The following is a 21,223-nucleotide window of genomic DNA, read 5'->3' as shown; positions in this document are numbered from 1 at the left end:
GTTCTGTTAAATTTGCTCCAATAAGATATTTGTAGAAGTGTGGAAAAAGTGACTTATGTTATGTTCATTTTTGTCATTATTATTATTGGCCGACTTAAAGACTTGTGCCAATCAAGAATTCTTTGTGCAAAAAAAAACAATATTAAACAATTTAAGTTTGCACAATAAATATTTAAAACAACGTGGTTGTTGTAACTTTTTACAAAAATGACCAGACAGATAATTTCATACAAACACAATTTATTATTGACAGATTGTGGACGAATAGATGTATAAAAGTATCAAAGGCGGCGGTGGAGAGGAAGCACACGGATGATTGATTCCGTTAGTGTTTAAAATTAAAAGATACAGTAGAAACATCGTAGGTTACCCATTATTATTGCATTGTTGAAGGTACATTCTCACATCTGTCCTGATTTACTAAACTGAAGGATATTTCCCGTAATCACACTGCGGGCACCGTGGCGACGGCATCTCGTCTGCTGGAGGCGAGTAACATCTGCACCGGGATCGATTTACAAATACATGCACAGCTGAGACTGTTGAGGGATAAACACTATCTATGATTTACATATTTCTGGGTCTAATTCCAGGCTCATTCACACACTTAAGGCAGACGTAAACCTGCTCCAGGGTTCTGTTGTTTTAAAATAGCTGAAAGCACAATAAGTGTTCCTCTTAAGATGCTTTTCAGATATACGTCATCCTATTGTTTTTACCACTATAACAGGTCTCAAAATAAAAATGCTAAACTGGTCAATTTAGTTGGAGGAACAGTCGCCTTCACTGAAATCTTAAGCATGAAACGGTTTGTGTTCCCTGACGTTTTAATTCATCAGGAGGTTCAGAGGAAGCCCATATTTCGACGGTGTTTATGAACAAGTCTTCAGGTCTCAAACAAACAGCGACACACTTCTACTGAGGTAGAGCTTTGTTCAACCCGTGCGCATCAGAGTCCAGAGGCTTTACGCGAGGACAGCACAATCTGGACCCAAACCGGGCTCAGATGGACGACTGCAGCACCGTGACGTTCGTGCCCTGGATCAGGTTGTCATCCTCTCCGTCGATCAGAGGGTCCCACTGGTTAAAGGTCTTATCGAGGCCTGAGAAAGTTCACGAGATCAATAAAGTTTCCCAACGACACTGTCAATTCATCATGTTTTAGTCAATATAGTGATATTGACTATAATATAAGTTTAATACGTCCAAATATGTTGTGGTTAACAGACATTTTGTTATTTTTAATTTACTTTTTTTTGTCACATCACATCATTTTTACTTGAGTGATATATCGACAGTAATCCTCCGTGTGAGTAATTCTTTAATGAAAAAAGTGCTAAAATGAGCACAAAGGAGTTGATGATTTACATTTCTTACACCTCAAGTTTTTGAGTGTCCTTTAGAAATATCAAATGTCTGTCTGCATTATTTATGTTTTGTTTGGACCAAAAATGTATTTATAATCAGATGTATGAGTCAATGTAATCAGTAAGAGTATAAGGGCCAACCAAGAAAAAAAAAAAAGCGCTGCGCTACGGGAATAAAGTCATTAATTAATGATAAAAAAGTCATTAATTAATGATAAAAAGTCATTAATAATAAAAGTCATTAATTAACGGGGAAAAAGTCATAGTTTAGGCGCCGATTCAAAGTGACGTGATCAGTTCACTTTCAGCCCCACGGTCAGGACGCAAAAGAACGGGCTTGGATGAGTTGACAGTTTAGATTTAGAACTACATAAAAGCCTGTTATAGACAAAGTGTTTCCTGTCCTTTAAAACCATGTCTTACGTGTGCGTTTCTTACAAGACGAGACACTGCGTTAGCAGCACCTTTCCTGTTACGCATCATTCACTGACAGACCGCGGTGAAGTTAGTTTCACGTTGGACGTTGGATATTCGCCTCCGCAACTAGAGCGGGAGCTTCCTCTGAGTGTGCCCCGCCTGCAGTAGCTCGACGCGGGGAGCTGCGCGCTGAAGTGCCGCTTGGTGCGCCAGTTAGGGACCGTCTCTAAAGTACCGTTTGTTATCTTCAAAAATATAAACATATTTATAAAAAAAAAAAAAGAACTTTGAGCATGAATCCAAGTTGCTAATCCTAGATGTCGTAGTCCTTTTGGGCTAAAAAATTAACCCTTTGTAGATTTTTAAAGAATATTTTTCATCAAAAAACAAGGATTATTTTCAATAGCTCCTAAATGAGCGAACCTAGATAGTAAACGCTAAGTGATTATAGTAGTTTGAGTCTCCAGGTACAACGCACACCTTTTACTTTTTCAAATTACCCCTTTGTAGATTTTTAAGGAATATTTTTCGTCAAAAAACAAGGATTCTTTTAAATAGCTCCTAAGTTAGCAAACCTAGATAGTAAATGCTAAGTGATTATAGTAGTTGTAGTCTCCAGGTATCACGCACACCTTTAACCTTTTCTATTTAACCCTTTGTAGATTTTTAAGGAATATTTTCCGTCAAAAATCAAGGATTCTCTTCAATAGCTCCTAAGTCAGCTGACCTAGAAAGTCAAACCCAAGTGATTGTAGTAGTTGTGGTCTCCAGGTATCACGCACACCTTTTACTTTTTCAAATTAATAACCCTTTGTAGATTTTTAAGTAATATTTGTCGTCAAAAAACAAGGATTCTTTTCAATAGTTCCTAAGTTAGCAAACCTAGATAGTAAATGCTAAGTGATTATGGTAGTTGTGGTCTCCAGGTATCACGCACACCTTTTACTTTTTCAATTTAACTCTTTGTATATTTTTAAGGAATATTTTTCGTCAAAAATCAAGGATTCTTTTCAATAGCTCCTAAATCGGGTAACCTAGAAAGTCAACCCCAAGTTATTATAGTAGATTGAGTGTCCAGGTATCACGCACACCTTTTACTTTTTCAAATTGATTCTTTGTTGATTTTTAAGGAATATTTTTTGTCAAAAAACAAGGATTCTTTTCAATAGCTCCTAAATCAGCTAGCCTTGATAGTAAACGCTAAGTGATTATAGTAGTTTGAGTCTCCAGGTATCACGCACACCTTTTACTTTTTCAATTTAACCCTTTATAGATTTTTAAGGAATATTTTTCGTCAAAAATCAAGGATTCTTTTCAATAGCTCCTAAGTTAGCAAACCTAGATAGTAAATGCTAAGTGATTATAGTAGTTATAGTCTCCAGGTATCACGCACACCTTTTACTTTTTCAATTTAATAACCCTTTATAGATTTTTAAGGAATATTTTTTGTCAAAAATCAAGGATTCTTTTCAATAGCTCCTAAGTTAGCAAACCTAGATAGTTAATGCTAAGTGATTATAGTAGTTGTAGTCTCCAGGTATCACGCACACCTTTTACTTTTTCAATTTAATAACCCTTTATAGATTTTTAAGGAATATTTTTCGTCAAAAATCAAGGATTCTCTTCAATAGCTCCTAAGTCAGCTGACCTAGAAAGTCAAACCCAAGTGATTATAGTAGTTGTGGTCTCCAGGTATCACGCACACCTTTTACTTTTTCAATTTAACTCTTTGTATATTTTTAAGGAATATTTTTCGTCAAAAATCAAGGATTCTTTTCAATAGCTCCTAAATCGGGTAACCTAGAAAGTCAACCCCAAGTTATTATAGTAGATTGAGTGTCCAGGTATCACGCACACCTTTTACTTTTTCAAATTGATCCTTTGTTGATTTTTAAGCAATATTTTTCGTCAAAAAACAAGGATTCTTTTCAATAGCTCCTAAATCAGCTAGCCTTGATAGTAAACGCTAAGTGATTATAGTAGTTTGAGTCTCCAGGTATCACGCACACCTTTTACTTTTTCAATTTAACCCTTTATAGATTTTTAAGGAATATTTTTCGTCAAAAATCAAGGATTCTTTTCAATAGCTCCTAAGTTAGCAAACCTAGATAGTAAATGCTAAGTGATTATAGTAGTTATAGTCTCCAGGTATCACGCACACCTTTTACTTTTTCAATTTAATAACCCTTTATAGATTTTTAAGGAATATTTTTCGTCAAAAATCAAGGATTCTCTTCAATAGCTCCTAAGTCAGCTGACCTAGAAAGTCAAACCCAAGTGATTATGGTAGTTGTGGTCTCCAGGTATCACGCACACCTTTTACTTTTTCAAATTAACCCTTTGTAGATTTTTAAGGAATATTTTTTGTCAAAAAACAAGGATTCTTTTCAATAGCTCCTAAATCAGCTGACCTAGAAAGTCAAACCCAAGTTATTATAATAGTAGGCGAAATAAGAACAAAATAGGGACAAAACAGGAACAAAACAGGACAGCAAAATAGGCACAATACAGGATCAGAACAGAGCAGGAACAAAACAAAAAAGAAGCCAAGAAGGAACTAAACAGCAGAGGGGGGCGTGCTCAAGCCGCTGCGGACCACCACAGGAGACCTGCAATATTACCAGTGGAATTACTACATTCAATCGAAACTGATCTTAATAAATTCTCGGCACATACCGGGCATGGTTGACAGAGTAGCACACGATACTTCCTTAGCTGCTCAATGGGATCGCGCCACACCACAGGCTGCATCCAAACTGAGTGGACCAGCGCATGCAACGTTGGCCAGCTTTTGCCGCACAACAGCGCCTTCGCCGCAATCTGCGGCGCGTGGTCATGGACAAGGCGTTAAAAGCCAAACGGGTGTACTTGACCGGTGTATCTGGGGCAAACCGGGATTTAGGAGCATTGAAACTGAATGACTGAGGAGAATTGGGAGTTCATTACCTGCTAGGTGATTTGCCAGAGCCCCGGACTGGATTATGGGTGCCTGTGGCACTGCAGCAGCACTACCGGAAGAATTTAATTCATGAATTTGTGAAATGAATGAATCGAAGCCGCGGGATTGTCATTACCTGGAATGGAGAGGCGGATGAGGAGGGCGCGCTTAAATAGTCTGCCAGCTGAGCGCCACGGAGCGGCAGGTAAGTGTACCCTCAGCACAGGCCTCTACAGCCCATATTGCCACATTCCACCCCCCCCCCCGAAATGCATCGTCGCCCCAACGATGAAACACAACTTAACACCAAGGCCTAAAAACTGCTTGTGTCAGCCTGGAGGGTGACACAGGAGCACCTTGGCCGGATGGTTGTTCAACTAGGGACATTGGAATACGGTGGGGATTTAGGTATTGGCCAGCAGTCGTGCGAGTGGACCAGCGTACAGATGCCTCGCTGAAGCCAGGATTGGCCACAGGGTCAATTGCTGGCGGAGCCTGGTCAGTGACCACGGTGGGGAGAGCAACTAATGGTTCTTGAGCACTCGGCACGTGTAATGGGACGTGGGATGAGTTTTGGGGCACAACTGTTGGCTGCCGCACCGGCGGCTGTAAAAACAATTCATCCTCAAATGACTGTTCATCTTCTACGATTGGTGCTACAGGTGCATCCGGAGGATTCACACCAGGGACAGTGGCAGGGGAGTCACTGCAAAGCAGGACCTTCAACAGGGATCGGTGGACCCTTTTTACCTTGGTTTGTTGATCCACAGGAGCCACCGTGTACCACCGTGTACCACACCATCTTCCCTTGGGGCTTGCAGGACAACATAGGTTGAGGACCCCACAGGTCTTGGGTCTTCCGACAACCCCTAGCACTGTAATCGCGAAGTAGCACCAGCTGGCCTTCCTTAAATGGCACATCTCTGACCCGTTGGTCATGATTTGCCTTTCTGCGTGAGGCCGCCAGACGCAATCTTTCTCTTGGCCCGTTGAAAGCCACCTGAAGACGCGTCTGGTGCTCTTTTCACCCACTGTTACGAACCTAGGGATTCTGTAGGGGTGTCAGCTCCCTGGGCAGTGGGAGTCAGCACCCTCTCCTGGTTGCCAGGTGATTCTCTCCACTGCAGGTCCCTCCTAACACACCTTAGGATCGTTTGGCTTGAGTGGAGCCAGCCTGGATATAAGGGAGGCTGGTGGGAGCAGTCTCTCTCTCTCTCGCCGCGCCCCAAGACTGGTTGCTGTACTGTGTGGCAGCACAGTTTTATTTCTGTTTATTTTTGCACATTTTCATTGCAACGATACATATCACACTACACTTAGTTAGTTGCCATCTACACAGATACATTAGTTTATTTTGTCAGGGCCTGATTATTTATAATAGAAATATACTATTAATTATTGTGAGTGCTGTGTGGACTCCCCTCTTTGTTTGGCTGCCGTTGAGCCAGGTGGTCGTAACACCCACTCATGCACACTTCCCCCCCCCACGGGGTCTTGCACCCTACCCAACAAGAAATCAATAGGCAGACGTGGTTCTTGCCCAAACATCAGGAAGAATGGAGACTCACCAGTGGACTGGTGGAGAGTGGTGTTATATGCGTAGAGCACCTGGGGTAAGCAACCACTCCAGTCCCTCTTACGGGATGCAGGAAGAGCACGCAACATATTGTGAAGTGTTCGATTGAACCGCTCACACTGCCCATTTCCTGCTGGGTGGTACGGAGTAAGATAAGACAAGATAATATATTCCTTTATTGTCCCACATGGGGAAATTTCATTGATGCAACGCAGGTAGATACAGAGGTAGATACAGAAGAAAAGAACAGATCACTTATAGGAAGTTTGAAAAACACTTTCAGTAGAAGATCTCTTATAAACAAAAACTCCCATTACCCAACAAGGGATGGAGGGGAAAAATAATAAAGATAAAAATAAATAAATAAATACATAAATACATAAATACCATTGCATGTGATCACGACAGTAATTGCACATGAATATGTGTCACGACGGAACATATTGCACATATGACAGAATTGCACATTGTTAAGTCAGTATTGCGAGTGTTCAGGACTAACAGTGTTAGTTATTGTCATGGAATTAGACAAACACCGATGCTATTCCGTAACACATCAAGAACACAATTCAACTTAGAACATGAAACGACACAGAAATATCAGACATTTGTATGGCAAGCTTGGGAGAAAACGCCGGGACTGATCACGCAGGCTGTGGTACGCAGCCTGCGTGATCCTCCTGCGTCTCACCCCGTTTTTTCCCATGCTGGTTGGTTTTATTAGATATTCTGGAATAGGCGGGTCACATTTCTCATTGGTCAGCCTCACATCAAGGCACTTGTTTTACAGCTGGTATTTTTCCTAGAGATCAAGCCTTGGGTAAACATTACCCAAACTCCTCTGGGCTGTCACACCCCCTCCTGGGGCAACATCCTTTGGCCCATCTTTACAACCCCTTCACAAATGCAGTTTGTCACACACCCGTTCTACTCTTAGACTAATGATGCAGATAAAATATCACTATTATGCAGATAAAATATATCACAGAAATATAATCATATATTCACATTTTATCACAGTTATAAAGTCTGATAGCAGCAGGAAGGAAAGACCTGCGAAACCTTTCACACAGCGAAGGTGGATCAGTCTCTCACTGAAGCTGCTCTCCAGAGCGGACTGCAGGGGGTGACACTCATGATCAAGCATAGATGTGAATCCAGCCAGGACCCTTCTGTCCGAGTCCAGAGCGCAGCCCAGGACGGAGCTGGACTTCTTGATGACTTTGTCCAGCCTCCTCCTCTCCCTCTCTGCGATGCTGCTGCTCCAGCAGGCCACACCGTACAGGAGGGCTGATGCCACCACAGAGTCATAGAAGGTCTTCAGGAGTGGCCCTGTCACTCCAAAAGACCTGAGTCTCCTCAGGAGGTAGAGCCGACTCTGGCTCTTCCTGTACAGTGCGTCTGTGTTATGAGTCCAGTCCAGTTTGTGGTTCAGATGAACACCCAGGTACTTGTATGAGTCCACTCTCTCAATGTCCCTTCCCTGGATGTTCACTGGTAAGGGGGCAGTGGGGTGGCGTCTGCGGAAATCCACCACCATCACCCCCGCGTTGATGAGGAGTTGGTTCCGCTGACACCAGTCCACAAAGTACTGCGCCAGTCCCCTGTACTCTGCATCATCGTCGTCCGTGATGAGTCCGATGATGGCAGAGTCATCAGAGAACTTCTGCAGTGTCGTGTCTGAAGTCTGCAGTGTAAAGGGTGAAGAGAAAGGGCGCGAGGACAGTGCCCTGGGGCGCCCCCACACTGCAGGTCCGAGTGTCAGACACACAGTCCCGTGCTCTCACAAACTGGGGTTGGTCCGTGAGGTAGTCCAGGATCCACTCTGCCAGGTCATACTCCACACCAGCAGTCTCCAGCTTGTCCCTCAGGAGCAGCGGCTGGATGGTGTTGAAGGGGCTGGAAAGATCGAAGAACAGGATCCTCACAGAGCTGCCAGGCTTTTCCAGGTGAGAGAGAGAGCGGTGCAGCAGGGAGATGATGGCGTCCTCCACTCCAATGCCAGGCCGGTATGCAAACTGCAGCGGGTCCATGACTGAGCTCACGGTGGAGCGGAGGTGGTCCAGGACCAGCCGCTCCAGTGTCTTCATCAGATGGGACGTGAGAGCCACCGGCCTGAAGCTGTTGAGGTCTTTGGCGCGCGGTGTCTTGGGCACAGGTGCCAGACAGGAGGTCTTCCAGACCTGTGTTACCACCCTCAGCTTCAGGCTCATGTTGAAGACATGCTCCATAACTCCACACAGTTCATCTGCGCAGGACTTAAGGAGCCTGGGGCTGATGCCGTCAGGTCCTGCTGCCTTCCTCAGTTTAATCCTCTTCAGCTCACTCCTCACCTGTGCTGCTGTGACAGTCAGTGGTTGGCAAGGGGACTGTGTGCTGGGGGGATGGGTGAGTCCAGGAGAAGTGGGGAGCTGATGGTCCGGGGCGGAGAAATGAAGAGGAACGGATGCAGGACATTGTCCAGCTGTGGAAGAGGGAACATGCAGCTGTGCAGGGGGAGGGGCGGGTGACCAATCAAATCTCAAGAAGTGAGCATTTAAATCACTCACCCACTATAGACCCCCCTCTGTCTGGGCAGGGGGGATTTTGAAGCCAGAGATGGTTTTCAGGCTTCTCCACACTCCCTGAATGTTCTTCTGCTGCAGCTGCTCCTCCATCCTCCTCTTGTAGCCGGCTTCAGCCTGCCTGATCTTCCTCCTCAGCTTTTTCTGCACAGTCCTCAGCTCCTCCTTGTTCCCTGACCTGAAGGCTCTCTTCTTCTCCTTTAGCAGAGCCTTCAGTTCACGGGTAATCCATGGCTTGTTGTTTGGAAAACACCGCACCGTCCGGGAGGGAACAATGTTCTCAAAACAGAAGTCCCTGGTCTGAGTGTATGCGTGCCGGCACACCAAACTTTGCAAACCACTCTGTGACCAGGACTTGCGCCACAGTGGAAGCGTGCTTGTCGCGGGTTGGAACTACAAGTGTGTATTTGCTAAAAACGTCAGTCATGACCAGCACTTTTTCCAGACCAGTGGAGGTCTGCTCTAACAGGGTAAAGTCGATAGCAAGGATCTCGTTTGGCTGTGAAGCCAGTAAGTGGCCCATAAAGGCGTGAGGAACCGATTGGTTGTCCTTTGCATGCTGACATCTCTCGCAAGCCTGGCACCATTGGGCTACCTCCCGTGACATACCTGGCCAATAGCACCGGGAACACAGCAAGGCCAGAGTCCTCTCTATTCCTTGGTGTCCATGCTCCTGATGGACCTGGGTGAGGACATTCTGGACCAAGGCTTTAGGCAGAAGGAGTTGATACACAGCCCCACCACCGTCAGGACGAAACACCTGCCGATACAGCAGCCCCTCTAACTCTACCAGGCGGTCCCACTGGGCCAGCACTAAGAGGGCAGTCGAAAAGAGGGCTCGTCGCTCTTCACGAGTGGGCTGTCGATTTTGTTGCCAAAAGGTCAGGATCTCCTGTATGGCGGGGTCAGACTGCTGAAGCTCGCGGAGGTCAGCAGGGGCAACTTGCGGTTGAAAAGTCACAAGGGACTGTGTTGCCTGTGTAACCATTCCTTGTAGGGCTTGTTTTAACTGCCCAGGCAGACATGTGCCCCAAGTTCCCGTTGCCACTTCCTGTAAGGAAGTGCCAGGCTGGCGAGACAAAGTGTCAGCATTTTGGTTACACTTACACCTGAACGATATTTTGATTCAAAATCAAAAGAGGCCAACTGGGCGGCCCAGCGCTGCTCAACAGCTCCCAGTGTGTCTGAGGAGGGATGACTCAGGGGATTGTTGTCCATATAGATCACGCATTTGTGTCCTAGCAGTTACTCCCTGAATTTCTCAGTCAGGGCCCACTTAAGGGCCAACAACTCTAGCTTCATGGAGCTGTAGTTGGACATGTTGCGCTCAGTTGGGCGCAGGTCTCGACTGGCGTACGCAAGAGGTCGCACCTTCTCTTCCTGGTCCTGGGAGAGCACTGCCTCCAATCCAGCATGACTTGCACCAACCTCCAGAATGAATGGGAGGGAGAAGTCAGAATAGGCAAAGTACCGGGGCTGTGGTGAGCTTGGCTTTTAAGGCCTCAAAGCTCTGCTGACATTCTGTGGTCCAGGGTCCAGTAGCACAGGCCGTTTCCTTGACCGTTTATCAGTCAGTTCAGCAACTCTACGGTGTTTGCTAACTGCTAAAATAATCCTTGATTTTTGGCGAAAAATATTCCTTCAAATTCAAAAAGGGTTAAATTGAAAAAGTAAAAGGTGTGTGTTACCTGGAGACTCAATCTACTATAATCACTTGGGTTTGACTTTCTAGGTCAGCTGACTTAGGAACTATTGAAAAGAATCCTTTTTTTTTTGACAAAAAATATTCCTTAAAAATCTAGAAAGGGTTAATTTGAAAAAGTAAAAGGTGTGCGTGATACCTGGAGACCACAACTACTATAATCACTTAGCATTTACTATCTAGGTTTGCCAACTTAGGAGCTATTGAAAAGAATCCTTGTTTTTTGATGAAAAATATTCCTTAAAAATCTATAAAGGGTTAATTTGAAAAAGTAAAAGGTGTGCGTGATACCTGGAGACCACAACTACTATAATCACTTAGCGTTTACTATCTAGGTTTGCTAACTTAGAAGCTATTGAAAAGAATCCTTGATTTTTGACAAAAAATATTCCTTGAAAATCTATAAAAGGGTTAAATTGAAAAAGTAAAAGGTGTGCGTGATACCTGGAGACCACAACTACTATAATCACTTGGGTTTGACTTTCTAGGTCAGCTGACTTAGAAGCTATTGAAAAGAATCCTTGTTTTTTGACGAAAAATATTCCTTAAAAATCTACAAAGGGTTAATTTGAAAAAGTAAAATGTGTGTGTGATACCTGGAGACCACAACTACTATAATCACTTAGCATTTACTATCTAGGTTTGCTAACGTAGGAGCTATTGAAAAGAATCCTTGATTTTTGACGAAAAATATTCCTTACAAATCTACAAAGGGGTATTAATTTGAAAAAGTAAAAGGTGTGCGTGATACCTGGAGACCACAACTACTATAATCACTTGGGTTTGACTTTCTAGGTCAGCTGACTTAGGAGCTATTGAAGAGAATCCTTGATTTTTGACAAAAAATATTCCTTAAAAATCTATAAAAGGGTTAAATTGAAAAAGTAAAAGGTCTGCCTGATACCTGGAGACTACAACTACTATAATCACTTGGGTTTGACTTTCTAGGTTTGCTGACTTAGGAGCTATTGAAAAGAATCCTTGTTTTTTGATGAAAAATATTCCTTAAAAATCTTCAAAGGGTTAATTTGAAAAAGTAAAAGGTGTGCGTGATACCTGGAGACCACAACTACTATAATAACTTGGGTTTGACTTTCTAGGTCAGCTGACTTAGGAGCTATTGAAAAGAATCCTTGATTTTTGAAGAAAAAAAAAATCTTTCAAAAATCTATAAAGGGTTAATTTGAAAAAGTAAAAGGTGTGTGTGATACCTGGAGACTCAAACTACCATAATCACTTAGTGTTTACTATCTAGGCTAGCTGATTTAGGAGCTATTGAAAATAATCTTCAGCTGAAAATTTTCAGCCCAAAAGGACTAATGCATCTAATATTAGCAACTTGGATTCATGCTCAATATTTTTTTTTTTTTTAATATAAATACGTTTGATATTTTTTAAGATAACATTTTTAAACAAACGGTACTTTAGAGTCGGTCCCTAACTGGCGTACCAAGCGGCACTTCAGCGCGCAGCTCCCCGCGTCGAGCTACTGCAGGCGGGGCACACTCAGAGGAAGCTCCCGCTCTAGTTGCGGAGGCGAATGTCCAACGTCCAACGTGAAACTAACTTCACCGCGGTCACTGACAGTTGGATAAACGCTTTACTTTCTCCAGTACCAGTAGTGCATCATGGGCTCGAACAGCAGCCGTGCTCCGTGCCACAGCCGCATCCATGCATCATCCATGCATCATCCATACATCATCCATGCATCATCCATACATCATCCATGCATCATCCATGCATCATCCATGCATCATCCATACATCATCCATGCATCATCCATACATCATCCATACATCATGCATGCATCATCCATGCATCATCCATACATCATCCATACATCATCCATGCATCATCCATACATCATCCATACATCATCCATGCATCATCCATGCATCATCCATACATCATCCATGCATCATCCATACATCATCCATACATCATGCATGCATCATCCATACATCATCCATGCATCATCCATACATCATCCATGCATCATCCATACATCATCCATACATCATCCATACATCATCCATGCATCATCCATGCATCATCCATACATCATCCATACATCATCCATACATCATCCATACAATATGGATGAGCGCAGCTCCAACACACGCGAGCACCCAATACACAAGTACGTCATTTTACAGGTCCGGGGCCTGACATGTGACACTGCACCGAGCACATTATTGTTTGTAATGTCTAAAAGACCCGCATTATAAAGATCGACATCTATTGTGGGCTTTTGTATTCACTTTTAACCAAGCGCCATTTGCGTCCTGGTGGTGGCGTGTTTGTGTGTTATGAAGACTCCAGACTGATGCATTTGACTCAGTGCAGATCAGCTTCAGAGCTTTAAACATACAAAACACAACGCTGTTACTGGACTGTACCATTATGCAACACTGGGGGGGAGCCCGTAACATGGTGCTGAAAGTGAACCGCGTATCTGCCTTTATTGTCTTTAAATTATGAGATTTTTTGAGAAAAAAGTCATTCATTAATTACTTTTTTCTCGTGGCGCCCCGCATTTTTTTTTGTTTTGTTTGGCCCTTATACTCCGTCGTAGTATTCAGGTATTCCTCTAAATACTTTTTTACTCTATTCTCTGAGTCACTACATTTGACTTGATCGTTTCCCACACCGATAGATCCGATGGGAAAAGCCAGGTTCTTAAAGGCACAATAAGCTAAAGCCATATGTCTCGTCGTCTACATTTAGTTTTTGATTAATTCCACAGTTTCATAGATGTTTTCTCACCCAAGTGCCGCTGTAAAAAGGCCAGAGAGGCTTTGTTGCACAGGTCTATGGCGAGCTCAGGGTCAATCTCTCCTTTCAGCTTCAGTATTTTCCCGATCCAGTTTCCCGTCAGGAAGGTGAAGTCTGGGAAGCTCTGGTGCACGGTTCCTCTGCCACACAAGCGCGTTAAAACCATCTCAGAGGAACGGACTGCGTTACAATTAAGCGGGAGCTGTACCTGATGGTGATCATCTTCCTCTGTATGAGCGCCGAGTCCAGCTTCTTCATGCGGCTGATGTTTCCCGCCCACTGGAACCGCTCGGAGTTTATGAAGAAGATGGGCTGCTTCACTCGAGGAAAGATCTCCTCATCTAAAGGGAACATCCAGGCGTCCAGCGCAATGCCACACCTCCAGGGAAAGACGTTTACATGTTTCACTCAGTTTAACGGTGATATTGACATAAAAATAAATATGTTTTTTGAATTATCTTTATAAGAATATTCAGGAATGTGCTGAATTGTGCCTCAAGTATTGCACAAATGTCAACGGAATATAAAATTAACCGCAAAAGTCCAGAAATATAAGACTACATTAGACGTTCTGTGCATTTTAGTTTTTATCTGCTCTTTTTTAACAGATTTAATAATGTCGCACATCTCCAGAACAACATGTGTGATTTAATCCATTTTGCCATGTTTCAAAAGTGTATTTGTGCGCCGATAATCAGGATTATTTAGGTCACAATATAACCATAAAGACTAAAAATCATAATTGTGACAAGAAAAAGTGACCATTTCCAAACACAATTAGGTCTTTTTTTAGTTAAATTAAAAGAAATGTGACGGTTTTAGAAGCAAAAATAAGTATTTTCTCCTCACGCTTTCCTCAAAAAAGTGAACCTCAATGTAAAGTGCTTTTTAATCTTGCCGTTTATGTCAAATTGATCATTCAGAGAGTTTAATTTCATAAAGACGGTCACATTAAAGAGCGTTAAACGTGTTCCGAAAACAAGGAGGAATTTAGGATTTTATTGTCGTTTTGGTCGTGGTGTCAATAATCGTGAACAATCGATTAATTCAACAACGTTAATCCTCACAATATTGCGATACATTCTAACGACTCGTGACCTCACATTATCCGCACGGACCTAAACTACTGTGCCAATAACTGCTTGAGTAAACGGAACCTTTTTGAGCTCCGATTTCGGTTGAGACCTACTTGAATTTGACCTCTTTACACAAAGCCTCGATGGCGGTGGCTCCTCCGAACGAATGTCCCATCACGGCCAATCTGCACAAGTCCATGGAATTCTGTTAAAAAAAAGAGAAATCACACAATGTATCGTGAGTGCACAGTTTAAAATAGGCAAAAAAGTATCGCCAAAGTGGCAAACGTGGTGAACTTGATGAAGAAAATTTGCATCACAGATTTAATATACAAACAGTGGAGGAAAGTGACCAAGTACAAACGTAAAAGTATTGTATTTGTACTTCATTTAAGAGTTTGTTTTAAGTACAAGTTGAAATGTGGGGAGATAACATAAGATTGCTCTTCTTTCTGCTCCTTTTCATTCATTCTTTGTGCAACTGTATGTCACTGATAATGTATTTTATGTGTTATAAATGAACTAAATAAAAGAGCAGGAATCTTTACTTTCTACTCCATTAAATGTTTAGACTAGACTGAACAGCATAAAGTACTTTTCACGTGGTTTAAGAAGTCATTTTTAGCACGTTCATAGTGATGTTCTGCGACAAGGTTTTGAGATCAAGCTCCAGTTTTGAGCAAACAAAAAAAATATGCATAAAATTCACTGGAAAAAATAAGAAATGGATTCGAATTGACAAAAATATGCAAAAATCTTTATTGAAATAACATTTAACCGTTTTTAAAATCAGGTACTTTTACTTGAGTAGCTTTTTAGTGTGCTACTGCTGTATCTGTACTTTTACTTAAGTATTAAAAGCGAGTACCTCTTCCCTTACTGTTTTATAGGCTGTAGTTATATTCTTGATTACATTTGTACTCTATGGTCCCGTTACCTCCAGAGTGGTCCAGTCGAACTGAGTCTTCAAGACGTTCTGCAGCGCTCGTCCGGAGTTGATTTCTTCGAGTCTCTCCAGAGCCAGGATACACTCGTCCGCTCTCTGCTTCACCTGCAAAAACAACAGCTACGTCAGCCTCAAGACGGCTTTCAACGCTTTATTAACGGGTCAGAAAAAGCTTTATTTACAAAGGTTTGCAAAAATAATGCTTTTTTTTTTTTTTTACTGGGAGCAACTACAGAAAATAGGGCAAAAAGTATTTAATTACACTTCTTCTGGTAAGTACTGCGAGTGCAATTAGATTTGCAATACACGTTTAAAAAGTAGGATTCAGAGGGCAAATTGTATACAACATCAGAAACAATTTCATTTAAAGAAGACTGAAATATGAAATGATAAACTAATTATTTAAAGCATTTCAGGACATGTTTGTGGAGGTCAAAACTACAGGTACAACAAGGTTTTCTATAAAAAGACAAGGTGTTTAGTTTTTTGCTGAGGATGTTTTATTATCTAAATAACTGTACCTTTTTTGTTTGATAATTGCACCAATAAAACAAAGATTAAAGTTGAAGTCGGTGATTAGACAGAAGTATATATGAAAATGTAGCTCGAATCAATACAAATAATTCACTCGCTGCTTCTGACATCAGCAGAGGCTAATGCAGCTCTCTGGTTTTCTCTGGTCTTTAAATGCCACAGTGTGAAGGCTGAATGTGCAGTACCTGTTTGTTCCTGAGGGGGAACTCGCTCTCCCCATGCTTCAGAGCTCTGTAGTACATCCACACCTTCTCCAGGTTCTCTGGGTCGGACGCACAGCTTTTGAGTGCGCTCGGCTTTGCCTTCTCTTCCTCCGTCATTTCTCTGTAATAATACGTGGCTGAGGACGATTCGTCTCTGTGGAAACAGTCACAAACTACTTTAGAAGAGATTGACTGGTGCTGAGGGGATTCCTCCGCCCAAACACACGTCTAATCTGTTTATTCAACAGCACTAAAACCACATGTTTACTAGGATGAACTAGTGATTATTATAATTATATGTTACTATGGTAACGAAGGGGTTCTATTATTCAATCACACAGATAAATGTTTTTAGAGGAGAAAACATGAAGCAGCAAGGTTGACGTAATTGAATTGTGTGTCTAATTACTAATGAGGAGAAACACAAGGGCACAACAAATACTTTATAAAACTAATCTGATTAATGACTTCTGAAAGTAATCTATTTATGACTCAAAAGTAATTAGATTACTGAAGATAACTATAAATTACCTAAAAAAAACTACCACATAAAAAAGCATGACATTTTCCCACATATTAACCCTTGTGTTTCCTCAAAGACACTGCACAGGTTAAAAAAACACACACAGTCACACAGTCACACAGTCACACAGACACACAGACACACAGACACACAGACACACAGACACACAGACACACAGACACACACACACACACAGTCACACACACACACACACAGTCACACACACAGACACACACACACACACAGTCACACACACAGTCACACACAGTCACACACAGACACACACACACACACACACACACACACAGTCACACACACACGCACACACACACACACACACACACACAGACAGACACACACAGTCACACACAGTCACACACACACACACAGACACACACACACAGTCACACACACAGTCACACACAGTCACACACAGTCACACACACACACACACACAGTCACACAGACACAGTCACACACACAGTGTCACACACACACACACACACACACACAGACACACAGACACACACACACAGTCACACACACACACAGTCACACACACACACACACACACACACAGACACACAGACACACACACAGTAACACACACACACACACACACACAGTCACACACACACAGACACACACACAGACACACAGACACACAGACACACACAGTCACACACACACACACACAGTCACACACACACACACAGACACACACACAGTCACACACACAGTCACACACACAGTCACACAGACACAGACACACACACACACACACACACACACAGACACACAGCCACACAGACACACACACAGTCACACACACAGCCACACACACAGACACACAGCTACACACACAGTCACACACACAGTCACACACACAGCCACACAGACACACACACAGTCACACACACAGTCACACACACAGACACACAGCCACACAGACACACAGCCACACAGACACACAGCCACACAGACACACAGCCACACAGTCACACACACAATCACACACACAGTCACACACACAGACACACACACACACAGTCACACACACACAGTCACACACACACGTCACTAAGACTGAATGAAATGCTTCTGGCCCGTGTCCATTATGCTCGTCTCCACGTGGCCCTCTTGTGTGTGAAATGTGATGAGCTGGTCGCTGCTTTTGTCGGCGCTGCCTTTAGACAGTTTCACAGAAAAACACACAGGCGCTGCTGCAAAGGCATGTGTGCGCCCAGCATGATATGCTAATGTTTACTCTGACTCACAGAACTGTAAGTGTGTTTCAGATTAAATAGTATTAGCACACAAATTGCTGCCCACAGAAACTAACTGGGCTGACCACATTTCACCTCATGACTTATGCTGAGTCACTACCACAAGGATAATCTTTAATCTAGTGATTTTTTTGGTTTTCAGATCGCACTCTTTGTATTGTTTCGTATTGTTTGTCAGGCAGAGATTTACTTTACAGTTGAAGACCAAACCCACTCCAGAGCCACTCCAAATGTACAAATATACAAAGTGAAGCAGTAAAATTGACCTGTGTTCAACTGACGCCACAATGAAGCCCTGAGACGCCAGCTCTGCACAAACAGCTGAATACAAAGTCCTAGGACACAGATAAAATAAGATCAGTATAATAGATCAGTCCAAATGCTGTCAGATGAATTGATAATAAAACTATGCTAGAAGTGACATACACGTACATAAAAGTAAACTTAATATAAAAGAACACCAGGCGAGTTCACAGACTACAGGTGCAAAAAGGCTGGATTTAAAGTCAACAATAAGCATCATTTCACATACAATAATCACATCATATTTGTTTTGTGTGACAGAAATGTATTATAACCCGATAAACTGCTGCAAACTTCAGTCGCCTTGTTCACAGATTAAAATCTCTATTGGTTTAACATTTGACGATCTGAAAATTCTGATGCTCCGTCTCCAGAAAGAGTCTAAGTCAGTGGGACTTTTGTGGTTAAATTGCTCATCTGTGATAAAACTGTACGTGTTATGTCATAGTAAAAGCATCACAACACTTTTAATTGCACTTGTACCTAAATGCTCCCAGGCCGTGGGAGAAAATCACAACAGGACACTTCTCATCAGCTTTAAAGGTAGCGTCTGTGTAGGCTGGGATCTTATACGAGCCTGAAACACACAATCACATGACGTCAATAACAGATATCAAATGACATGATTGAAACAACTGGGCCACCGAAGTCTGTGGTTAATGCAAAATCTGCACAGAAACAACAACAAAACATACATGTGACAATAGAGTGAAGGATTGTGGTTACGGTCATTATTACTTTGGTCAGGTCAAACAGCATGACACATGACCCCAAGGTCATACATACTGCTCTTACATGGCAAATAAAGAGGATTATCTACATGAGTCATAGCGGCCTGGACTGCACGGCTCAGAGTCCAGACTTTCTTTACTTCTTTTTAGTTATTTTAGGCTAAAAAGTCAGATTTATTCATTCATTTTTGCTTCAATAACTTGACATATTAACAGAAGTTTTCTTATTCCATTGACAGGTAAATTGTGCTCAGATTATAGACAAATCTACACCTAATAATTCACAAAATTTTAAATCATACGGACAGTTGAGTAGTGTTGAGTAATAAAAATGGACTACAACGGCATCGAATCATGTTCATAAAAACAGAGGCCCCGAGGATAATTTACCAAAGAGGTAGTTGAAGATCCTCTCGCTGAACGCTCGGTTGATTTTCATGAAATCGCCCAAACCCAAAAAGTATTCTTTACAGGGAACCCAGTCAGGCTTCTCCACTTTATCCGACTCTTGACACGGGTAATACAGACGGAAGAAGGTTCCCTGTCGAGGAGAACAGAAGAAGAGTGTTCACTAAGTTATGATAAAATATGATTAACCTCCTAGACATCAGGCTATATATGTTTGTTTGTTCTAATGTGCCATTTATATTTATCATTTACAAACTATTGACCCGACAATAGTCACTTTTCAGTCACACCAGGATTATTGGTCAAGGCCCTTTTCTGTAGCTTATCTTATCTCTGCAGCTTTGAAAAAAAAAAAAAAAGGTCCTTACTTATACTAAAGAAAAAAACTATTGTTAAATGTTGGGTTGCAACAACTGATCCAAATTTAGTTTTATTAATTTTATTTTTTTACAGGGGAAATGCTCGAGACCAGTCAATAATAAAGTAATCATATATTGATCATCATGTTATGAGGAAAAGTACAGCCTTTAAAACACACACCAAAATACCCTTTATAACAAATTATTAAACAATGTACGATTTTCATCAAAAAAACACTTTTCATAAATGTGCTCAAACTAAAACCCATCAGTCACAATATTTCAACCTTTATTTGGTTTAACATGTAATAAAACTACAAAATGAATGTGAAGTGTCGCTGATAATCAGACCTTACTGTACGTTACTTTTACATGATGCTTTATTAAAGTGTGATAAGACTCACTTGAACAGTGTGGTCCAACATGAAGTCTGTGCAGCCCACAGGATGAGGGCCTTTGCCTGGAGGAATCCCCAGATTACTGCAGTTGTTCCCCATCACAACCAGTCCAAGTGTCCTGACCCTCCAGAACCTTCTGTACCTCCAGAACTTCTGCTCTGTCAAAACACAGAAACCTGACTAATGCATGGTTCAACCCATAGGCCGTAAATATGATTCAAACATGTCAGGAGACAACTGTGTAGATTTAATAACAATATTATAAATATCATTTAAAATAATGTGTTCTTAAATCAAGATACAATGTTCAACAGAATGTTCTACACAAACGTAACAGCGGCAGTCACACAGCATAAACTGTGGAACTTGACTTGAGATATTTAAGTATTTATTTAAGGCGAGACACTACCGGGAAAACTCTTTTCTGTTTTTGTCAGTTTAAGCTTTCATCTGGAATCAACAACATTAAAACATTGTCCAATATACAGCTAAAGATGTGTTATTATTCCACTGAATCATCTTTTATCCATAGATTTATATGGAACATTGTTACTTCAATAGCTTTCCTCACAATGCATTCTCACACAGGGACACAAAGATCAGCCTTAAATTTAAGCACCTAGAGACACCAAACTTTACAATCTTTTACTTTTATTCAAGTTTTACCTCCAAAAATGTGGCAACATTCAATTCTTACAACAATTTAGAGATCTAATACATCCAAAAACGTAAAAATCTAATATGTCAACAAAATGAATCAAGACATTTACACCTGATAAATTTGTTTGTTCCAAATGTGTGTGATTTTGGCTATTTCTGCACATAAAATACCTTATTTAAATACAAAAACACTACATGATGAAAACCTTTAATACATTTACATAAAAATAAAGTACAGAACAAGTTTGACATGGATGTCTCTAAATGTCGATGTTCCCCTGCAGTGTCTGACCTTAAATACACCATGTGCCAGTGAAAGAAGTACTTTAACTCCAAGACAAAATGTTCATGGTAAAAGTCTCACCTGTCTTTGTCCACTCGTAAATCCTCTTCACTAAAAACTCTACACTTCCTCCATGACCAAACATCTAACTAAACACAACAATACATTTAACAC

At 41.8% G+C, this 21,223-nt stretch overlaps 1 protein-coding gene across 1 annotated transcript; it reads right to left on the bottom strand.

Moving 5' to 3' along the window:
* Positions 1-223: 223 nt before the first annotated feature.
* On the bottom strand, positions 224-20,264 carry pla2g7 (phospholipase A2, group VII (platelet-activating factor acetylhydrolase, plasma)). The gene is made up of 10 exons (XM_072439537.1): positions 20,113-20,264; positions 19,332-19,482; positions 18,694-18,787; positions 18,174-18,242; positions 16,081-16,252; positions 15,353-15,466; positions 14,529-14,620; positions 13,548-13,718; positions 13,331-13,479; positions 224-1,103 (listed from the first exon to the last, which is right to left on the bottom strand). The coding sequence occupies exons 1-10, from the start codon at positions 20,203-20,205 to the stop codon at positions 1,003-1,005; spliced, it is 1,206 nt and encodes a 401-aa protein (XP_072295638.1). The 5' UTR covers positions 20,206-20,264; the 3' UTR covers positions 224-1,002.
* Between the last annotated feature and the right edge of the window lie 959 nt (positions 20,265-21,223).

Source organism: Eucyclogobius newberryi, unplaced genomic scaffold (assembly GCF_026437365.1).
Source record: "Eucyclogobius newberryi isolate DKJ021-1_F unplaced genomic scaffold, fEucNew1.0.hap1 SCAF_90, whole genome shotgun sequence".
Lineage (NCBI taxonomy): Eukaryota > Metazoa > Chordata > Actinopteri > Gobiiformes > Gobiidae > Eucyclogobius > Eucyclogobius newberryi.
Note: the sequence above shows the minus strand (reverse complement) of the source record. Positions and strands in the feature narration are given on the sequence as shown.

Coding starts and splice junctions, on each gene's coding strand:
- pla2g7 (XM_072439537.1), bottom strand. CDS start 20,205: ATGGGGAACAACTGCAGTAATCTGGGGATTCCTCCAGGCAAAGGCCCT. Junction 18,788..19,331: donor GATCTTCAACTACCTCTTTG/GTAAATTATCCT, acceptor TGTGTGTTTCAG/GCTCGTATAAGATCCCAGCC. Junction 1,104..13,330: donor CTTTTTACAGCGGCACTTGG/GTGAGAAAACAT, acceptor GAACTTTCTCAG/GCCTCGATAAGACCTTTAAC.